Here is a 17,855-nt window from a genome sequence, read left to right on the forward strand (position 1 = left end):
GTTTCCTTATCCGAACGGAGTGAGGCTCTTGGCCTTAGGGGAAGGGCGGAGTAGGCGGGAAGCGGCCGTGCTTTCTGATTGGCTGAGAGGTTCGCAGCCGTTGGGGCGGGAAAAGGCTGTGGAGGGAATTGGTTTTTCCTCAGATTTGAGGTGAGGACAAGCTCTCAGAAGGGGATAACGAAGCCAGAGTGTGGCAGAAGGCTCTGAAGAGAAGATAAGGGGGGAGGTTTATGGATCCAGTGAGCCGTCTGAGTGTCCCAAAAGTCTTCTGAAAATGGACGGACCTGTGAGGCCAAGATTGGCCTCTCTCAGTGACTTTCGGTTTGGAGCTGTTCCCACAGAGACGATCGAAGACGCTCTGCTCCACTTGGCCCAGCAGAATGAGCAAGCAGTGCAGGAGGCTGCGGGACGCACGGGCAGCTTCCGAGAGACCCGGATCGTAGGTGTGGACGCAGGGCCAGGAAGCCGGGTTTAGGGGAGACCCCGGCATCTGTCTTTGAGGCATCGGCCTTGAGATTCAGTTTACTTTATTCATATAAATAAGTTTTGTTAGTACCTACTATGTGCCAGGTTCTGGGGATACGGTGACGAACAAGACGCACCAGCACCTTACCCTTGATTTCCATAAGTATAGAGTATTTATTATCCACACTGCCTGGGACAGAAAGATGAAATAGAGATTGACTCCCTGCTTTCAAACCATGTATATAATCCTTGGAGAACATTAGGACAAATTTACAAATGCTTAGGTACAAGCAAGGTTAGATAAGTGGCATACTAGATAAAACAAGCTTTTATAGGGCTTGAAAAGAGAGTCATGGGGTGAGGTGGGGGTAGGAAGAATTAAGAGTCCTCCAGACATCATGGCATTTGAGGTAGACCTTGAAGGAAGGATGACGTTTGAGTTGGTGAAGATGATAAAGGGGAAGAGCGTTTCTAACATGAATAAGGCTATGGCAGTCGGGATGCTTAGGGTGAGTGTGAGTACAGTGTAGTCCACGTTGGCCAAAGCATGTGGAGAAGTAGTTGAAATCAAGATCAGAAAGGTAGTTTGGAGACATTCCATGTGGGACTCTGAACGCCAAGGTGAAGAGTTTATACTTGGCTTAGTAGGAAAACAAGAAGGCATTGAAGGTTTTCCTTTTTAAATAATGGGTGTGATACAACTGTAACCTTTGCCTTAGAAAAAAAATTGTTTGGGCTGTGCTGTAAAGGATGAACTAGAGTAGAGAGATGGGAGGTAGATCTGTGTTAGTAGTTTAGGTGATAGGGCAGAGGGACTGACAAGAGAGGATGGATTAAAAACATTCCAGACGTAAAATCTAGGGTTCGGCAGTGGATGAACTTAAGAAGTGAAGAAGGCAAAGATGACTATGCCAAAGGGTTGAGCCTAGGAGACTGGGAATATAGTGGTGCCATTAAGAGAAACACATACATTAAAAAAACATAAAACAGGAGGAAGCATGACTTTTGTTTGGGAAAGAGAGTAACTTTGGTTTTGAATCTACTGAGTTTCACGTGCCTTAAAACATTTAGAGGAAGGTTTCCAGCAGGCTGTTTAAAAAGTAAGTCAGAAGAGAGATCAGAACTAGAGATAAAAGTTTGCGAGTTATCTCCATAATGATACTGTTGAAACTGTGGCAGAGGATGAGCTCCTAGAGGGAGAAAAGAGAAGGTCAAGGGCAGTTCCTTGGGAAACATTTTGTGTTCGGGGAATTGGAGTAGGAAGAAGAGTATGAAGGAAATAAAAGGAGTGGTTTGGGAGACAGGAACAGAACGAAAAGAACAATGGAAGGTAAGACGGGGTTTTAAGAAGGATGATGGTCAGCAGGGATCAGATGCTTCTGGGATATGAACAGGAATGAAGATGGCCAGCAGGAATGAGTATTGCAAAAGGGCCATGATATTTAATAATCTGGACATATTTGCTGGCTTTTGAGACAATCATTTCAGCAAGTTGAGAAAAGTAGAAGCCAAACTGCAGAACATTAGGGAGTGAATGATGAAGGGGAAGCAGCAGGTGTAGTAAGCTAGGCTTTCAAGAAATTAAAGTGATGGAAACTACAGAGATAAAGCCGTAGCTTGAAAGGAAAGAAATGGAGGGTCTTTTCGTTAAATGTAGATCTCAGTATGTTTGTAAGTACAGGAGGGGGAACCAGCAGAAGGGAGAGGTATAACCCTTATTCATTCCACCTATCCCAAGCTCAGTTTTCTTGGCAAATTAAAATGGAAAATAGAAACAGTTGCATGGATAGATAATTCAGGCCAAAACCCAAACCCAAACCAAACCAAACAACTATGCATACCTAACAAAAACAAAACAAAGAAAGCCTAAACTCCAGCAAATAAAAGGACTGGCTAATAACACACAATTATGTATTCGAGGGTATTTTGCTTAATTGCTTCAACTAATTCTCTTCTTCATTGGACACTGCTAGCAGAGCTTTAGTCTCTGTAGCAATAAGGTTTAATACATATACCTCTGTGTAACATGTGTCGAGTAGACTGTTATCTTGTTCTAGCTTGACTTTTATAGAATTTTTTTTTCTAAAAAGTCAAATTTTCTCTGAAGATATGGTAGTTTGATTGTATGTAATTTTTGGCTGATCAGTGCTAAAAGTTCCCAGTTCTGCGGAAGCTTTCTTTTTTGAGAGGTAACATTTACCCTTGTTTCTACCCTCTAATGATATTGCAAACTAAATAGAATTCTATCTGGGGCGGTTCTTTCAAAGAGAAACAGGCAGCCTAAAATCTTGCCAAGGTATCTTGCCCTTCCCACCTTCACAGTGACTCCGCCCCACCCCAGAATTGGGCTATGTTCCCTGATTTGGAGGATGTTTCTTCAAAACAAGCCACTCCACTGTAACAAACTTGCTCCTGAGGAGAGGCTCAGCCACCACAGATTTACCCAACAAACTGGTGGTGGAGAGATGGTGTCCAGCTGTTAAGGTGAATCGTGTTTGTAAAGCAGTGGGAGTTCTCCAGAGGGTGGTTACTAAACAAACAGTATTATAAAGAATATTGAATCTCCAGGAGGGATCTTTCTGTTCCTGTCAACATTCCACCGCAAACAGAATATAGGGGTTAAGGTTTTTATCCATCCCAAGAATCTCCCTTGAAGCTGGGGGTTCCCAGCATGGTGTAGAGGCCAATTAGACCAGCTGGTGTGTTTGTGTGTAGCTGGCTAAGCCTTTTATCAGCTGAGACCCACAGGAAGTCTCAAGGGTCACTGAGGGGGCTTGGTGAGCCCTTGTCTTTGGCACTCAGTCAGCCCACTTTTCATGCCTCTGATCTGCCTATTGGCAGCAAAGGGAACTAAGCTCAGCTTGGGTTTTTTCAGTCTCAGCTTTCTCACCTCCTGACCCTCTTCCCTCAGCCCATCATGGCTTTTACACAACGCCAAGAGTTCACAGAGTGGTTTTAGTTGCACCTTGTGAATTAGGCTCTTCTTTCCTATTTTGGCAGAGTTTGTTTTTCTCCTGTCTGAACAATGGTGTCTGGAGAAATCCGTGAGCTACCAAGCTGTAGAAATCCTAGAAAGGTAAAGCACTGAGCATAAGGCCTTTGTAAGTGGTACCTCTCAGAATGGCTAATGTACCTAAATCTTAAAAAAAAAAAAAAAAAAAAAAGTATTAGTTGCCCCTTACCATGAGACCTGGTTTTGCACCCTCTATTACTTGCAAATGTTAATTTCTTAGCATGCAATTGCTATTGGAGAGGATAAAACACAGCATAGTTTGAAGCAGAAACTCCCTTTAGTTTGAGGGTGGATTGTTTACTCTTCCCTTCCCTTCTTTATAGGTTTATGGTTAAGCAGGCAGAGAATATCTGCAGGCAAGCCACAATCCAGCTGAGAGATAAGACAGAGCCTCAGAATTGGAGGGCTCTGAAAGAGCAGCTTTTCAACAAGTTTATCCTGCGTCTTATGTCATGTGTTCAGCTGGCGAGCAAACTTTCTTTCCACTACAAAGTAAGGAGCTGGGGTTGCTCATAGGCACCTGAGTGTTAGAAAGAAACCAGCTCTTCCAAAGGTGACTGTGAGAAACCTACTCCTAGGCTAGGTGATACTACTCACGTAGAAATTCCAGAGTGTAATTATGCTTCCTAAACATATCTTCCCACCCTCACCCCCCCACGCACAGTCACACAGAGGCAACTATTAAATAGCCTGAAGTTCTGTTCCCAAAGTATAAATGCTGGACAGATGCCATCATTCATACAGGTCACCTTTTCTCCCCTTGGACTCAAGGACAGTTTACATAAGGTGTCTGAATTGCCAACAAACCTATCAGTGTTAAAGGCAAACTATTACATTTATAAAGGATCAATTTTTTCCCCACATCACTACCCAATGCCTATCTAACAAAATATCATTCAGCAAATATTTATTGTCTTCTGTGGGCTGATGCTGCACTAGGTGCGATGGCTGCAACAGTAAAAATATTGTCTGTGCTCTCAAGGAACTTATTATCTAACGAGACACACAGGCAAATAATGTGGGGAAGTGTTCCAACTAGTGTCAATACAGAGGGCTATGAATGTACCTCATCAGCCTTGGAGAGTACAGGAAGTGTATGTAAAGAAAATGACTTCTTAAGGGGGAAGGGGTGTGGAAGAGGGGTGGATCCTAAGGGAAGACGGAGAGGAGTTAAGGAAAGCAGGGAGAAGGGAGAGGAGAGGGAGATCCAGATACAGTAAACAGCATGGGTGGTGGCTCGGAGTTTGGGAACTGCAAGTCATTCTAGATGACAAGCATCAAGTGTAAGGGGGAATTACCAGGAGAGGAGACGAGATGAAGGCATGGGCTGGATTGTGAAGGGCTTTGTATACGATGCCAAGATGTATGACCTTTTACTCTGACACCCTTCTCTCCCTCTCACTGTTTTGTTTTTCTTTGCTCAGATAATCAGCAACATCACAGTCCTGAATTTCCTCCAAGCTCTAGGGTATCTACACACTAAAGAAGAACTGCTGGAGTCAGAGCTTGATGTTTTGAAGTCCCTGAACTTCCAAATCAATCTGCCTACTCCCCTGGCTTATGTGGAGATGCTCCTGGAGGTTCTAGGTACTTTATTAAGTGTGCCAGGGACTGTGGGATGGAGTCTCCCAGAGGAGGCAGTAAGAATGTGCCCAGGGGTTTGGGAGCAGTGGGCAGAATACACCAGAATCCAGGAACAGCGGGAAGCCTGAGATGATGGAGAAAAGTGTTCCCTCTGGTACTTGTCACAGGGAAAGAAACTCAGGTCTCAGCACCTGGCTTCTGTTCGGACTCACTAGTACTCTTACTGCAGGATCAAAGTGTTGATTTTATAGAGGCATGAGTTAAGAGGGGAGCCAACAAATATACTCTAACTGTATATATATACTGTAGATGGGAGGTTTCTCTACCTCTCCCTTTATCCTTTAAAATTGACCTCCAGCTAAAGAGGTTTCTTATAGTAAAACGAAGCAACCAGGAAGCACATTAGCAGCTCATCAGCTTTATGTTACATGACTGATTATAATCAGAAAAGACCCGCATAATGCTCTTTACCACATCCATACTCACTCCATCTAGGATACAATGGCTGTTTGGTCCCAACTACACAGCTGCATGCAACCTGCCTGACCCTGCTCGACCTAGTCTATCTTTTGCGTGAACCCATATATGAGAGCTTGCTGAGGGCTTCGATTGAGAACTCCACACCCAGTCAACTGCAAGGGTAAGGCAACTCCTTTAGGGTAGGCTCCTTCTCATGCTATCATAGCGTGAGAACTTGGGGAATGGAATTTACCTAGCAAGGCATCCAGTCCACAGATAACCTGCATAGGTTACCTGGTTCAAATTAACATCCGATATGTTGCCTGGATGTGGGTGACAGCCCAATCAGCAAAACCTAAATGCTTTTACTTTTAAACTTAAATGACTTCAAGTAATTAACATACTTCCTTTCCTAGTGCTTCCTTTATAGCTGTTTATAATTTGAGATTACTGGACTGCTTTTATAGTCACTTAGAAAAAAAGCCAAGTCACAGGGTTGCAACTTGGACAAAAGTGTTTGATTACTGTACAGTCAGACTAGTAAAAAGCCTCACAGTTACATTTGTTATGGAGACAGATGGAACAACAAAAGGCCAGAAACCATTCAGACAGGAGGCTCGTGTTTTAATTCCAGTTGATTTGGGGGAGGTTGGGAGAGGAGTCAATTAGCTATTACTTGACTATTTCCTTCCATATCTAAAAACTCCAAGATGATCAACATCAACAACTAATAGGTGAAGTTCCATGACCCTAGGGTTTGGAAGATCAAGTTTCATTCTTGCTCCAAAATTAATAATGGTTTTAATCACTCAGGGAAAAGTTTGTTTCAGTGAAGGAAGATTTCATGCTGTTGGCAGTAGGAATCATTGCAGCAAGTGCTTTCATCCAAAACCATGAGTGTTGGAGCCAGGTACGCACCACTGAGCAGGACCAGCATGGTTAGAATTCATTTAATAGAAAGCATTCTCCCATTAGTTAAAGGAAAACAAAAGACAACCTATAAAAGGTAAGTGCCAAGACCCATGATTAGGATGAATAAACAGGATTTATTAAACAGGAAGAGGAAAAACTAGGACTGAAAAGTGTTCTCCACTTTTCCTCTCATTGAAATTGGAAATGGAGGCCCAACTCAGCTTGTTTGTTTCCCTTTCTGATGATAACCTGCTATCATGCTAAAGTCCAATAAGTATTTCCTCCCAAAGAGAGAAAATGTCAAGGCCCAAATATCCCTCTCACGATTCACAAAACTTATCTCCAACAGAGTAAATGCCTAGCAGAAACTTTCCACACGAACACCATCAGGGCAAAGGTATCCTAATGTCATCTGCCCACTGGCAGACACTGGGGTCTGGATTTCATCTTCTCTGTAAATTCAGAGAAACGGAAAAAATTTCTATTTGGCTTAAGAGAACAAGCAATTTGTCTGTTTGTGTACTAAAACATGTTGAGATGATTCAGTACTAAGAAATCTGTCTGTTTCTGAAGGTTGTGGGGCATTTGCAGAGCATCACCGGCATCACGTTGGAGAGTATCACCGCGTTCTCTTACGCAATCCTGACTCACAGCGTGGGAGCCAACACTCCAGGGCCACAGCAGCCTATTCCTCCCCACCTGGCAGCCAGAGCTCTGAGGGCTGCTGCTGCCTCCAACTCATGAGGCGGGCTGAATCCACCAAATATAAACAGCCTTCTGTCATTGCTCTCACCCTCCCTGTTTACTTTCATACTCAGGGTACAAAAGTTTCAAGTATCTTTTGAACCATGTTTTGTATTCCAACTTCTGCTTATTTTTCTGCGTCAGAGAAAAAATTAAGGTGGATGAACATGTCTTTTTTTTGTCGTATCAGACTAAAAATATAAAAAGCTGGGAGAAATAGAATGTTAGTGAAGTTGGTTCAATTTTGTTTAACAAGATAGTTATGGCTTTTCTTTAATTGTTCATTTCATTAAGAGAGAACATCAGACATGGAGATTAGTATTAACCAGGGGCTCAAAAAAAACGAGGCCGTCTGGGTGACCTTGACCGAGCAAGGAGGAAGCCTTTATTTCCCCTTAAAGTTAATTTAACATCTCTGTTCTGTTACTGAGGTCTACACACACAGGGCATTCCCTACAGCTGTCTATTTCCACCAGTCTTTTTAAAAAGTAACACTAACCCATCTCTAAACCTGTTTCAACAGAATTTCCACATACCTGCACTTGAACTCAATTCTCCCAGAATACAAAGTACTCTATTTTAGTTAAAGAAAAACCCAACAGTGCACCTTGGGCAGTTATCAGACTGCAGCAAATCTTTTATTACAAATAATTAAATCTCTCCATAATGTCTCAAACAGTACCAAACACCATTTCATATCACTAACACAGAGCAGAGTAGGCATTCAGTACTAAAATCGAGTGAGGAGAAGTATTAAATTTCAAGCTTCTGATCACATCACATGGTGACCGAAACTTATATGTCATTTTCTCACGTTATCCAACTGTGCGTCTCATACATCTCATCGTCTCAGTGGAGACAAAAGTTTCTATTTCATATTGTTAAGTGCAGGAAGTTGAGAGAGATAAAATCCAGTGAAAACACATCGATCTCAATTCAACTCAGTTAAAAAAAAAAAAACAGAAGCAAACTTAAATTAGTTGTTTTAAGGGGAGAGAGGGAAAGGAAGGCATGGGGTTAAGAGTCAAAACTATAACAAAGGCTGGTAAGCTATACATGGCATGTTATAGCTCTGAAAACTATTTGTCATATGATATTTTAAAATAAAGTGGCTTTTGTGGATTTTTTTTCTTTTTTGGTATTGTAAACATGTGCTGTTTAATAGTATCCGAATTTAATTTAAAACACTTTTTTTTTTCCAAACAAAACAAATTTAAAGCCTTAAGGCAAACATTCCCCTAAGGAAAAAAGAAAGTCATTTGTTATAAAACTGTGAGGACACCCAAGCAAGACCCCACTTAAGATTCGTCAGCATGAACTTGAGAGCTTTTGTCCACTGTTCCTCAGAGTTAAACTGGGTTTTGATGGAATAGGAGCCGCCGCTGCCTCCTGTGTCTTCAATCTTGCCTTTCTCCACATCCATCCTACAGACGGACACAGCAGAGCTCATTAGTAACTGAGATCCGAGTTCAGTCAGTTCAGGCAAATGGGCAGGGACTTGATCATGGGACCATTCACGTCATTTTATCTATTAAAGAACTCTTGGCGAGGAACGGTAGTGTATTTTGGATTTGCTTGAAAGCCAAAAATCAAGAAGGCTGTCACAAGAGCCTCATTGTCACTGTGGAGTACAGGGACAGGACACACACCCAAACAGATGACAAGCCCAGAGCAGAGGGTAAGTGAGGGTTACAGTACTCCTCACTGTTTTCCTCGGCATCCCTGAACTCATGGGCAGAGAAAAGAGGCAGAAGAAAGAAACGCTTTGTTTTGGGCTGACAGAAGCAGCTCAGCCTTACTCTCTTGAAACTAAGGTCTCCATCCATCACTGGGCTCCTACACAATTTGACCAAAGGAAGCATTCCTGTATATTTCCAAGGGCTTAAGGGAAAACCTCCCTGAAACTGGACAGCCGGTTTGAGCTCTGTGCCAAGAAAATGCCCCAAACCATCTAAGATACCATTCTTTTTCTCCAGGGACCAGGTGGTCACATTCTGTCCTGCTTGCAGTGTTGGATCCATTTTTGCCCATCAGTGTCATGTGATTTTTGCACCATTTTCTGCTTTCCCACTATTCATACTATGTTTTGCCTCCATTCTAACTGTCCCTACAATTCTGTTCAATTTGGTCCTACTCTAGGTTCATTCAGCAGTGGGGGATACTGACCTGTAAGGAAGACAAAAACGTGTCTCGCCTTTCTCAACCTCTTCTTTGAACTGCTGCACACAGTCCAGGAAAGCCACCATTGCATGGTCAAACTTGTTGTCCCAGAAAAACCGCAGCCCCCCAGAACAGTACAACGGCAGCTCCTGCCAAAGAGAAAACTGGCTATGGGTGTGGCACCAAGACAGGTTATCAGAGATTGTTCCCAATCCTATCAGTCTCTCAAGTCATGTTCTCTCTGTAGTCCACTGGAAATAGTAACCTTGGACAAATAACAATGCAACTGGAACCGTTCCACCGGAAATGCATTCAACACCTACCTCAGTGATGCCTTCCCCAGCCCAGTGCACACACGCTCCTCTGATCTGCCCATATACCTTTTCATCAGACTGTAAAAACCTAGTTTTCCCCTTAAAGAAGAGCTCAGAGCTAATCCTGAACTCGACAAGACATTGAATAAGACATTGGCTCTTCATGAGATATCTCAGTCTAAGAAAGAAACTGAATAATGCCACTATCAAAAGCAAACCATTTCATTAGGAGATGCAAGAATTCTGTATTCCAGTGAAAATGGAGTTTCTCAGAGTACCTTAGATTTGTCTGTCAGAGACTCCAGGTATGAATGGTTTCCATAGGGAACAAGTCGATACCTAAAAAGGAGATGCATACAGAGATGGATATATAGGACTATTCCTAAAGCGATTATTGGGATGTTAGAACCCACTGATTTTCAAACTTCATCCTACCCAAGCACCTCTTTTATTATTCCCACCTCTCTCTCTCACCTCCCCATGCTTAATGTTTTGTTTACCAAACAAAGGACATTTATTATATAATTGTCTGGGGGCCTTTGTGGACGAATGCATTTTTTGGTTTAGATTTAAAAACAAAAACTGAAAATAACTTGAGAGGAACACTCAGGTTCTGGAGACAGTATGTCGGGGACCACTGTTATGGTCATGCAGCTCAAGGACTGCCTGATCAGTAGAAAGAGCCAGAAGCTGGTGAGGGGAAAACCAGAAGCAGAGCGTCTGCACAGACAGAAAACTCCCAGTCTGTTAGGAGCAAGGGTTCCTGCCATGGTGGAGAGCAGTACCAGGATGGAGATACAGATTATATCAAAGACATACCACACCCCAACAAAGGGCTATATTTCTTACCTCTGAAATTTCAGACCCATCTTATTGGCCAAGGCATGGAGCAGCAATACCGTCTGGCCCCAAGCAGCATTAATCTCATTCCATTCCACAGGAACACTGGGTAGGCGACCCAGTCTGAAGTTATTGATTGTGCCAAACTGTCCACTGTGCCTATAGAAGGCAGAAGGGCAGGGAAAAATACAGGGAGAACTTAGCAACTTCTGAGACTTCCTGCTCTCACCTACAACCTAACATAAACCTCTCTCCTTATCTCCAGATTCATATATCCAAGCTCAACTTGGTAGTTTAAATACTAGTCTAAAACACGAGTCATCTTCTTTCCACCTGCTGCTCAGATGTCAAAGCAGAAACCTGGGTATCATCCTTGAATGCTCTCTCTCATCTCCCTCCCCGCAAAAAAACAATAAACTGTTGATTCCACCTCCTGAATCTCTTAAATCTGTCCACTTCTCTCCAAACTCAATGCCATACTCTCTTTTCCTGTTTAGATTGCCACTGGCAAGTCTCCCTATCAAAACTACTGCCCTTTTCCCCCAAGTCATTTTTCACATTGAAGGTAAAGCTACCATCACAAATGCAAACGTAATTATGTCGCTTCCCTGCCTAAAATGCTTCTGTGGCTCCCACTGCTTTTTGGACACAGTCCAAATCCTTTCAAAAGGCCTACACGATCCTTTAGGAAATGATAACGCTCCAGTTTCATATCCTGTCATTCTCCCCCTTTACACTCCATCTTCACTCACAATAAGCTCCTTTCAGTTCTCCGAATTCACCACTCCCACTTTCCTATTTCTTTGCACATGATGTTCTCTCTGCCAGGAACAACCCTCCTCCTCTGCAGACTTCTACTTCATAGCTCAGCTTAAACGTCAACCTCCTCTGGGGGAAACTTTCCATGCGGCCTCCCCGCATCGGGAAACGTGTCCTCCTGTGTTCCCACAGCACCGTAGGTTAACTATTATCACGCGGTACTACAATTGCCTGTTACTTATCCATCTCTTCCGCGAGGTTATAAGTACGGAGAAGGTAGAACGCATAGTTTGCTGTTGCCCTCCTAGTGCTAGCAGTGCCTAGCATACAGTAGATGTTCAACAGATACTAGTTAAATAGATAAAACGTCAAATAAATGAACACATGAATGACTCTGGAGGTAAGAAACCAGCTCCAGGCAGAGGACCAGAATTTCATGTGGCTGGAGGGCTCAGATCTTTCCCTTTCCTTGGAAGAGTGGATGTCACCAAACTCTAGAATTCCAATCCCTGATTGTGCCTATCCAATCACAAGGAGTTAAAGAAACCTAGATGGGGTGAAAATGACACACAGTCCTATTTTGTGGGAGGTGGGCCCCCTGGTTTAGTGGTGAGCAGTTAAGGTCCAGATATGTAGTGCTTCCCAGATGCTCCTCACCCTCCAGCCCTCATTACCAAATGTGGAAGGTTGCATTAAAGACGTTGGTTTTCTTCAGCTTGTCCAGCTGCATCTGGGCATAACGCATCTGGTTTTCTACACTCTTCAGCTCATCATCCAATTCCAACTGTTGTCGTTTAAATTCACTGTACTCCCTCTGATACCTGTGAGCAGCCAAAGTGGCCGTTAGTTTGGGGGCTAAAATTTCTCTGTTACCACCCCTCTTAATGATTTATCCTTAGTGATTATGGTTCTATCCAGTTACAGCATCTTTTAGATTTGGCCCAGATCCCACTCAAAGGAACATACATGCCCTAGTCGTTTTGCCCGGGAGGGACAGAAATGTCTCAAATTCCCACTGCCATGTGCAAAATTGGGAGGAAAAACAGATTCTTCCGAACCAGGACCACACACCACTTGGATGTCTGATCTTTTCTACAAGTGAGGTGAGTGGGTCAAGAGTGGCTTCTTTCACAGACTGGCCATAAGTGAACTTCTGTAACTTCACCTCTGGATACTATTGTCCTTTAAATAGTAAACACCATTTCCAATGGAACTTGTCACACTACTCTGTGAAAAATTAACTTTTTTCTCTGTCCTTCATGTGCCCAACTTCAGTTAGTGTGGACACTGTGTCTCCTCCAACAGACAGAGGGTTCTCTCAGGTCAAGAGCACCAATGAAATTTCTGAATTGGGAAAGAATGAATGTAGGCCAATATGCTCATCTTTCAGAGGAGGATGCTGGATACAGCAACTGACTTACCCAAATGAGCCCCGTTCCTACAGCAGAGCTGTGACTAGAGCCCTGGTTCTCTGCTTTCTATTTAACCAACATGCTTTTTTCACTTAATCATGCTAACCCTTCAGACTTAACCCTCCCAACGAACCTCTAGAAACAGGGCCTGAAAATAATATGCAGGATCCAGAGCAGATAGGCTGTGGAATGACAGCTGACTGCAGCTTACAAAGTAATCAGACACATTCAGCTGGAAGCCATTTCCCCTCCTGGAGCTTTGAGGACAGGAAGATAGAAGAACACGGTGATCACTCACTGAGCCTCCTCCTGGTCCAGTTTCTCAGCCTCAGCCTGGACCTTCTCGAGATTTTCTGCCACTATCTTGCGGTTCTTTTCCACATCTTCCAGCTCCTGGATCAGCCTCTCCTCCTCTAACGCCAGCTCCTTTAGCTCCATCTGTAGCTGTTCACTGTCATCCTCATTCATTTGCTCTAAGATTTCCAAACAGCGTCTGCCAAGGACACAAGCAGAGTATGCTTACCAGAGGGAAACTGTTACTCTGTTCACCTGAGTGAAGCATAGCTCTTGGGTAAGAGCTAAGCAGTCTCATAGCAGCAAAAGCTCTAAGACCCAGATCTGTTGCCAGGCCCTGGCTCTGGAGGCACTCACTTGTAGTTTTGACACTCATTTTCAGTGACGTTGAGCTGAGTGTCCAGCTGGTCTAACAGAGTATCTGTGCATTCCTCACACAGTGGGTGATCCACATCTGTCTGGCCAGACATGATGTCAAAAAGGTCCCCAGTGACCTGGAAGTGTGGGAAAGTTAGATAGAGTCTTCCCCACGCTACATGCCCAGACACCCCCTCTACCAGCCAAGCCCACTGTTTGCCACTGGAATCAGGCCGACTTGCCTTCAGTCTTCGGCTGAGGTTCTCCATTGTGCCGCCATCGGATGCCTCCCCGATCAGAGTGAAGCTGTTGGCACTTTCTGTAGACATCATCCTGCAGACACCCCCCCGGCCATGGGCCACATGAGGGAGCAGAGAGGCCTCCTCCACCTACTGCGGTGCCAGTGGCAGAGACTCTCAAGCACCAGCTGAGGGGCCTCAAGGTGCATACCCACTCCTAGCCCGACTGACCTCCCAAGGGTACCTCTCTCCCAAGGGAAGGCCATGCTGGTCTTCCAGAGGGGCACTCAGCACGAAGGTTGGCCTGCATGGACTAAGGAGGGAGAGGGGGCATCAAAAACTGTTATGTGTGTGTCTATAGTAGAAAAGGAAGGAGAATCAGGAAAGACCATTTTTTTTAATATTACATCCCTTGCCAGCCACCTTCACATGCATCAATAACTAAGGACCTGAACATCTAACATTTACTATTTAAAAATTTTTCAAGAGCCCATCTCTTTTATTAGTCAATCACTCCCTCAACTTTTCTCATTCTTCATAAGAGCCCTTCCCACTGGTGTGAATGGTTATCGGAAAACTCAATCAGTAATGGAAGATGATGGGCCAGGTATAAGGGAATGCATATTCCCTGGAAGAGCCAAAGGCAAGGTGATGATTCGTCTCCATCACCTGGCTCAAGGTATCAATTCTGGGTTCAGTTAAAATTCTACTGGTCTTTGGTAAGGAGCAGGGGGCTGAGGAGTAGTAGGCACCTGGCTGGGGGGATGAATCTGCGAGAGACACCATCCTGGCGAGTTTCAATAAATGGCTCCTGGGAAGGAAATAAGAGGGCATTATAATCTGGAAGCTTAAAGGTGGAGTCTATTTCACAAAGAGCCTCAGAACTATTTGGCTTTACCCTTGATTTATAACCATAAGACTTGATAAACCACAGCGACTTAAGAAATGGGTATTATGTAGCCAACCTTGGATACATGCACTAAGAAAGGACCTCTGGTACATACAAACCCCAAGTCCCATTTAATTTTTTGTGGGGAACAGCATTCCCTAACTGTTTTACTCTACTATAGTTACATCTGCATTTTCTCAACACTTCCTAGTCAGGGGTAGGGGTGAAATGCCCTAAATCATGGCCTAAGGAAAGAGCCAGATCAGACTGCAATGAAGTTTGCCATGGCATAAAACAAAGTAGATAATTTATACATTTTCAATACTTCTATGATATAATTTATGTGATCAAAATCTTATGATATCTATCTTTGGCAATAAAAATGATCACTGTTTAAAAATGACATGTTTTCTAACACTGGCAATCCTTTCGGGCTAAGGTAATCATACAATTCACTGCCCAAACCAAGATACTTTTGAGAATGGAGAGGAGTGGATATTAATAATTAGCTAGGACAACAGATGTAAACTAGAAATGCCCTGGGATTATCTGGATACATAGGTCATCCCATCTCCCACCTATAATGGCTTATAATCTGCCTCAAATAAAGAGTCTCTCTCCACATTATGAAATGGATGCCTCATTCAGTAACCATGTGACATCAGGTGTACTTCTGTACCTCTAATGATACACAGTGGCCTGATCATGTGGAATGTCTCTTGTTAATCAGAAATCCCAAAAGTATGGTGGCTCTAGAAGTACCAAGTATGCTGCAAAAACCCAGTTTGCATTCCCGTGTTTTCTCACCTCTCCTGAGTTAGCCTCTTCCTCCTGGGTCTCTCCTGGTTTTACCTGGGCTGTGGCAAGTAATGGAGCTAAGGACAAGAAAAATATTGAGTCAGAAAGAATCTTATTAAAGGAGGAGCAGGTATGAAAGTATGGGAAAAGAATGGAAATATCCTCATCACCACCCCCATTTCCACTTTTTTCTTAAAGTACCACTTATAGAAAGAAGACTCTCTTGCCTTCTCCCCCTCACTCCCATTAAATCAGATTAAGGAGTTGTTACAATTTTTCTAGTATAATGGTATCTTGGTTATGTTTTTAAAGAGACCTTATCATGCTCACTTCCACAGCACATATACCAAGATAAGAACTGATACAGAGATTAGCATAGCCCCTGTACAAGGACGACAAGCAAATTCATGCGAAGAAAAAAAACACAACACCTTATCATTCAAATAGTTACCAAAATATTTACATATTTATGTTTGGAATTGCTCAAAATAATTTTGGGTGGGAGGGAAATGGATGCGACATGTAGGTGAAACATGATTAAAATGCATTAATAATTGTGAAGCTAGTGATGGGTACACGGGGTTCATTAGGTACTTTGAAGTTTTCCTTAATAAAAGCAAAACCAAATAATTGAGTGGGGATGGGAGGTGAGTGGAGGTATAGAGAACACAAGAATGATAAGTGTAGCTAATTATTGAAACCAGGTGATTGATACAAGTGAGTTCATTATGCTATTCCCTAGGCTGTATGTTTGAAAGTTTTCATAATAAAGAGTTAAAATATATTAAAGAGTTAATTCCCCTCAAAAAGAAAAATCAGGTAGTAATATATAGCTAACATTTATTGACTATTATTTGCCCAGCATATTCCTAAGTATTTATGTTATCATATTTGATCCTTACGACTACCTCAAGGTCGTTTTACATTTTATAGATTAAAAAAACTAAGAAACCAGGCGTAAAGAGGTGAAGTAACTTGCAAAAAAGTCATTCAGCCAGTAAATGACAGCCGAGGATTTAAATCCAAGGAGGCTGACTCCAGACTCATGAGCTTATTTAAACTACCTATTCAGTCTTTTTTTTCTAACTTCATCTCACTTCTTGGGATTATGGGACTCTTCCTCCATGTACCAGCTGTTGACCACTGGGTACGTGAACGTCCTTTAAGCTCTCTGAGTTTCAACTCCTCATCTAAAAAATGATCCAAAAGGTTCGTTGCAGGCACTAAACAAAGTAATGCACTTGGTGTAGGGTAAATTCTCAACAAATGCATATTATATTCCTTTACTCTGTAACAGCAGGAGTAGAAAACTAAGAAATTTCCTTGCTATATAAAGCTCTCAGAAGCACGAAGAGTCAGAACTCCGGATGAGAAAACGGAGCCAGAGAGATTAAGTGACTTTCTTTGGTTTACACGACGCATCTGTGGCAGACTACACGGATAGACACCTTAAGGCCTACATCTCCAAAGCTGCCCACTTTCAACGATCTTGACACCCTTTTCCAAGGGTCTCGCTGACCTGTGAGCTCCCTGGATAGTGACAGGTCCAGGATCTTGAAGCTCGTGTAAAGTTTCAGGGGCTGGCTGCAGCGCTGGCACACGAAGCTCACCTGCATGGTGCTGCTGGACGTCTTAGACCCCTCCATCCCTGCGGCGATGTGAGAGGAGGCGATATAGGGAGAATCGGCGCCCTTGAACCTCAGTCCGGGGCTACCACCTGCCTTGCTAGTGCGGTTAAACGAGAAAATCTTGCCTGCACCGTTCCCGCTAGGAGCGGTACGATACCAACTGGACCTGCTGCCGGGACAGCCCCAGCACAGGCAGTTCACAGCCCAGTCAGGGATGGGGTGCAATAAGAGCCGTCAGGGTTCCCAGGTTCCCTTCTAAGGTCGTGATTCAGCCCTCGAACGCTCTTCACCTCGGGGCCCGGAGCCGCCACCCTGGTCCGGTCTACCGCGGGGCACCGTGGGCCTCGGTCTGCCAAGGAGCGAGGCCTCCAGAACTGCCATCGCCCAGTCTTCAGCTACTTTCCCGGTCAGCCAGCGGAGGACTTCCGCCCTGACCGGATGTGACGCCACGGAGGCGGCTGCAAGCAGGAGGAGCCAGGAAGTCCGTCCCTGTCCACCCGCTTTTACGGGCACGGCCGCGACCCCTAGAGGCTGAATTAGGAAAGGCGGCCGGCATCGGCGTGTGGGCGAAGGTTGCGATATCAAGTGGGAAAGAATGAGTAGTCTCCGCCGTTCTCTAATTCAGTGAATTTTCTTCAGATTTGTCACTTCTGAGCAGAGCTGCTTTTAATTCTTTCTGCAGTATCCGTTTTAAAAGTTTCTCCTTGGAAGAGCTGGGCTTTCTTTCAAATGCCCTTGAAAGAATGGTAGACACACTTGGAGGGGAAGGCGAGGAGGTGAACTTCATTGTTTTATTTATATTATAAACTTTCAGTTATTAATTAGGGAAAGTCGAGCACTTCAGATATTGAAACGTATTATAAAGTATAAAGCTAAAACGTTTTTGTCTCGGTCCAGGAATAGACAGATCAATGAAACAGAATGGAGTTAAAAAATAAACCAAGTATACAGGAGGTTTTAGTATATAATAAAGCTAGTCTTTCAAATC

At 43.6% G+C, this 17,855-nt stretch overlaps 2 protein-coding genes and 1 non-coding gene across 4 annotated transcripts; 2 read left to right on the top strand and 1 right to left on the bottom strand.

Annotated features, from left to right (window-relative positions):
• The first annotated feature begins 30 nt into the window (after nt 1-30).
• Nucleotides 31-9,274, top strand: CNTD1 (cyclin N-terminal domain containing 1). Its single transcript, XM_033091349.1, has 7 exons — nt 31-443; nt 3,466-3,541; nt 3,802-3,970; nt 4,903-5,065; nt 5,558-5,702; nt 6,335-6,431; nt 7,007-9,274. The coding sequence occupies exons 1-7, from the start codon at nt 275-277 to the stop codon at nt 7,175-7,177; spliced, it is 990 nt and encodes a 329-aa protein (XP_032947240.1). The 5' UTR covers nt 31-274; the 3' UTR covers nt 7,178-9,274.
• BECN1 (beclin 1) lies at nt 7,780-17,299 on the bottom strand. Of its 2 annotated transcripts, XM_033091347.1 has the most exons (13): nt 17,158-17,299; nt 16,759-16,887; nt 15,249-15,316; nt 14,305-14,363; nt 13,797-13,865; nt 13,556-13,646; nt 13,314-13,450; nt 12,961-13,155; nt 11,925-12,071; nt 10,501-10,650; nt 9,930-9,990; nt 9,344-9,486; nt 7,780-8,601 (listed from the first exon to the last, which is right to left on the bottom strand). In XM_033091347.1, the coding sequence occupies exons 1-13, from the start codon at nt 17,246-17,248 to the stop codon at nt 8,433-8,435; spliced, it is 1,509 nt and encodes a 502-aa protein (XP_032947238.1). In that variant the 5' UTR covers nt 17,249-17,299; the 3' UTR covers nt 7,780-8,432. The 2 variants fall into 2 exon arrangements, with proteins under 2 accessions (XP_032947238.1, XP_032947239.1); XM_033091348.1 differs by lacking the exon at nt 13,797-13,865.
• On the top strand, nt 15,562-15,666 carry LOC117014188 (U6 spliceosomal RNA). The gene has a single exon (XR_004421478.1). It is a non-coding gene; the product is annotated as a U6 spliceosomal RNA (small nuclear RNA).
• Nucleotides 17,300-17,855: the final 556 nt, after the last annotated feature.

This window comes from Rhinolophus ferrumequinum, chromosome 21 (assembly GCF_004115265.2).
Source record: "Rhinolophus ferrumequinum isolate MPI-CBG mRhiFer1 chromosome 21, mRhiFer1_v1.p, whole genome shotgun sequence".
Classification (NCBI taxonomy): domain Eukaryota; kingdom Metazoa; phylum Chordata; class Mammalia; order Chiroptera; family Rhinolophidae; genus Rhinolophus; species Rhinolophus ferrumequinum.

Bases quoted from the DNA above. Each gene is read 5' to 3' on its own strand.
- CNTD1 (XM_033091349.1), top strand. From the start codon at position 275: ATGGACGGACCTGTGAGGCCAAGATTGGCCTCTCTCAGTGACTTTCGG. The intron at 3,542-3,801 runs GTAAAGCACTGA...CCTTCTTTATAG, and splicing joins GCTGTAGAAATCCTAGAAAG to GTTTATGGTTAAGCAGGCAG. The intron at 3,971-4,902 runs GTAAGGAGCTGG...TTCTTTGCTCAG, and splicing joins AACTTTCTTTCCACTACAAA to ATAATCAGCAACATCACAGT.
- BECN1 (XM_033091347.1), bottom strand. From the start codon at position 17,248: ATGGCAGTTCTGGAGGCCTCGCTCCTTGGCAGACCGAGGCCCACGGTG. The intron at 15,317-16,758 runs GTCAGCGAGACC...TCTTGTCCTTAG, and splicing joins ACTATCCAGGGAGCTCACAG to CTCCATTACTTGCCACAGCC. The intron at 13,451-13,555 runs GCAAGTCGGCCT...CCACACTTCCAG, and splicing joins ACCTCAGCCGAAGACTGAAG to GTCACTGGGGACCTTTTTGA.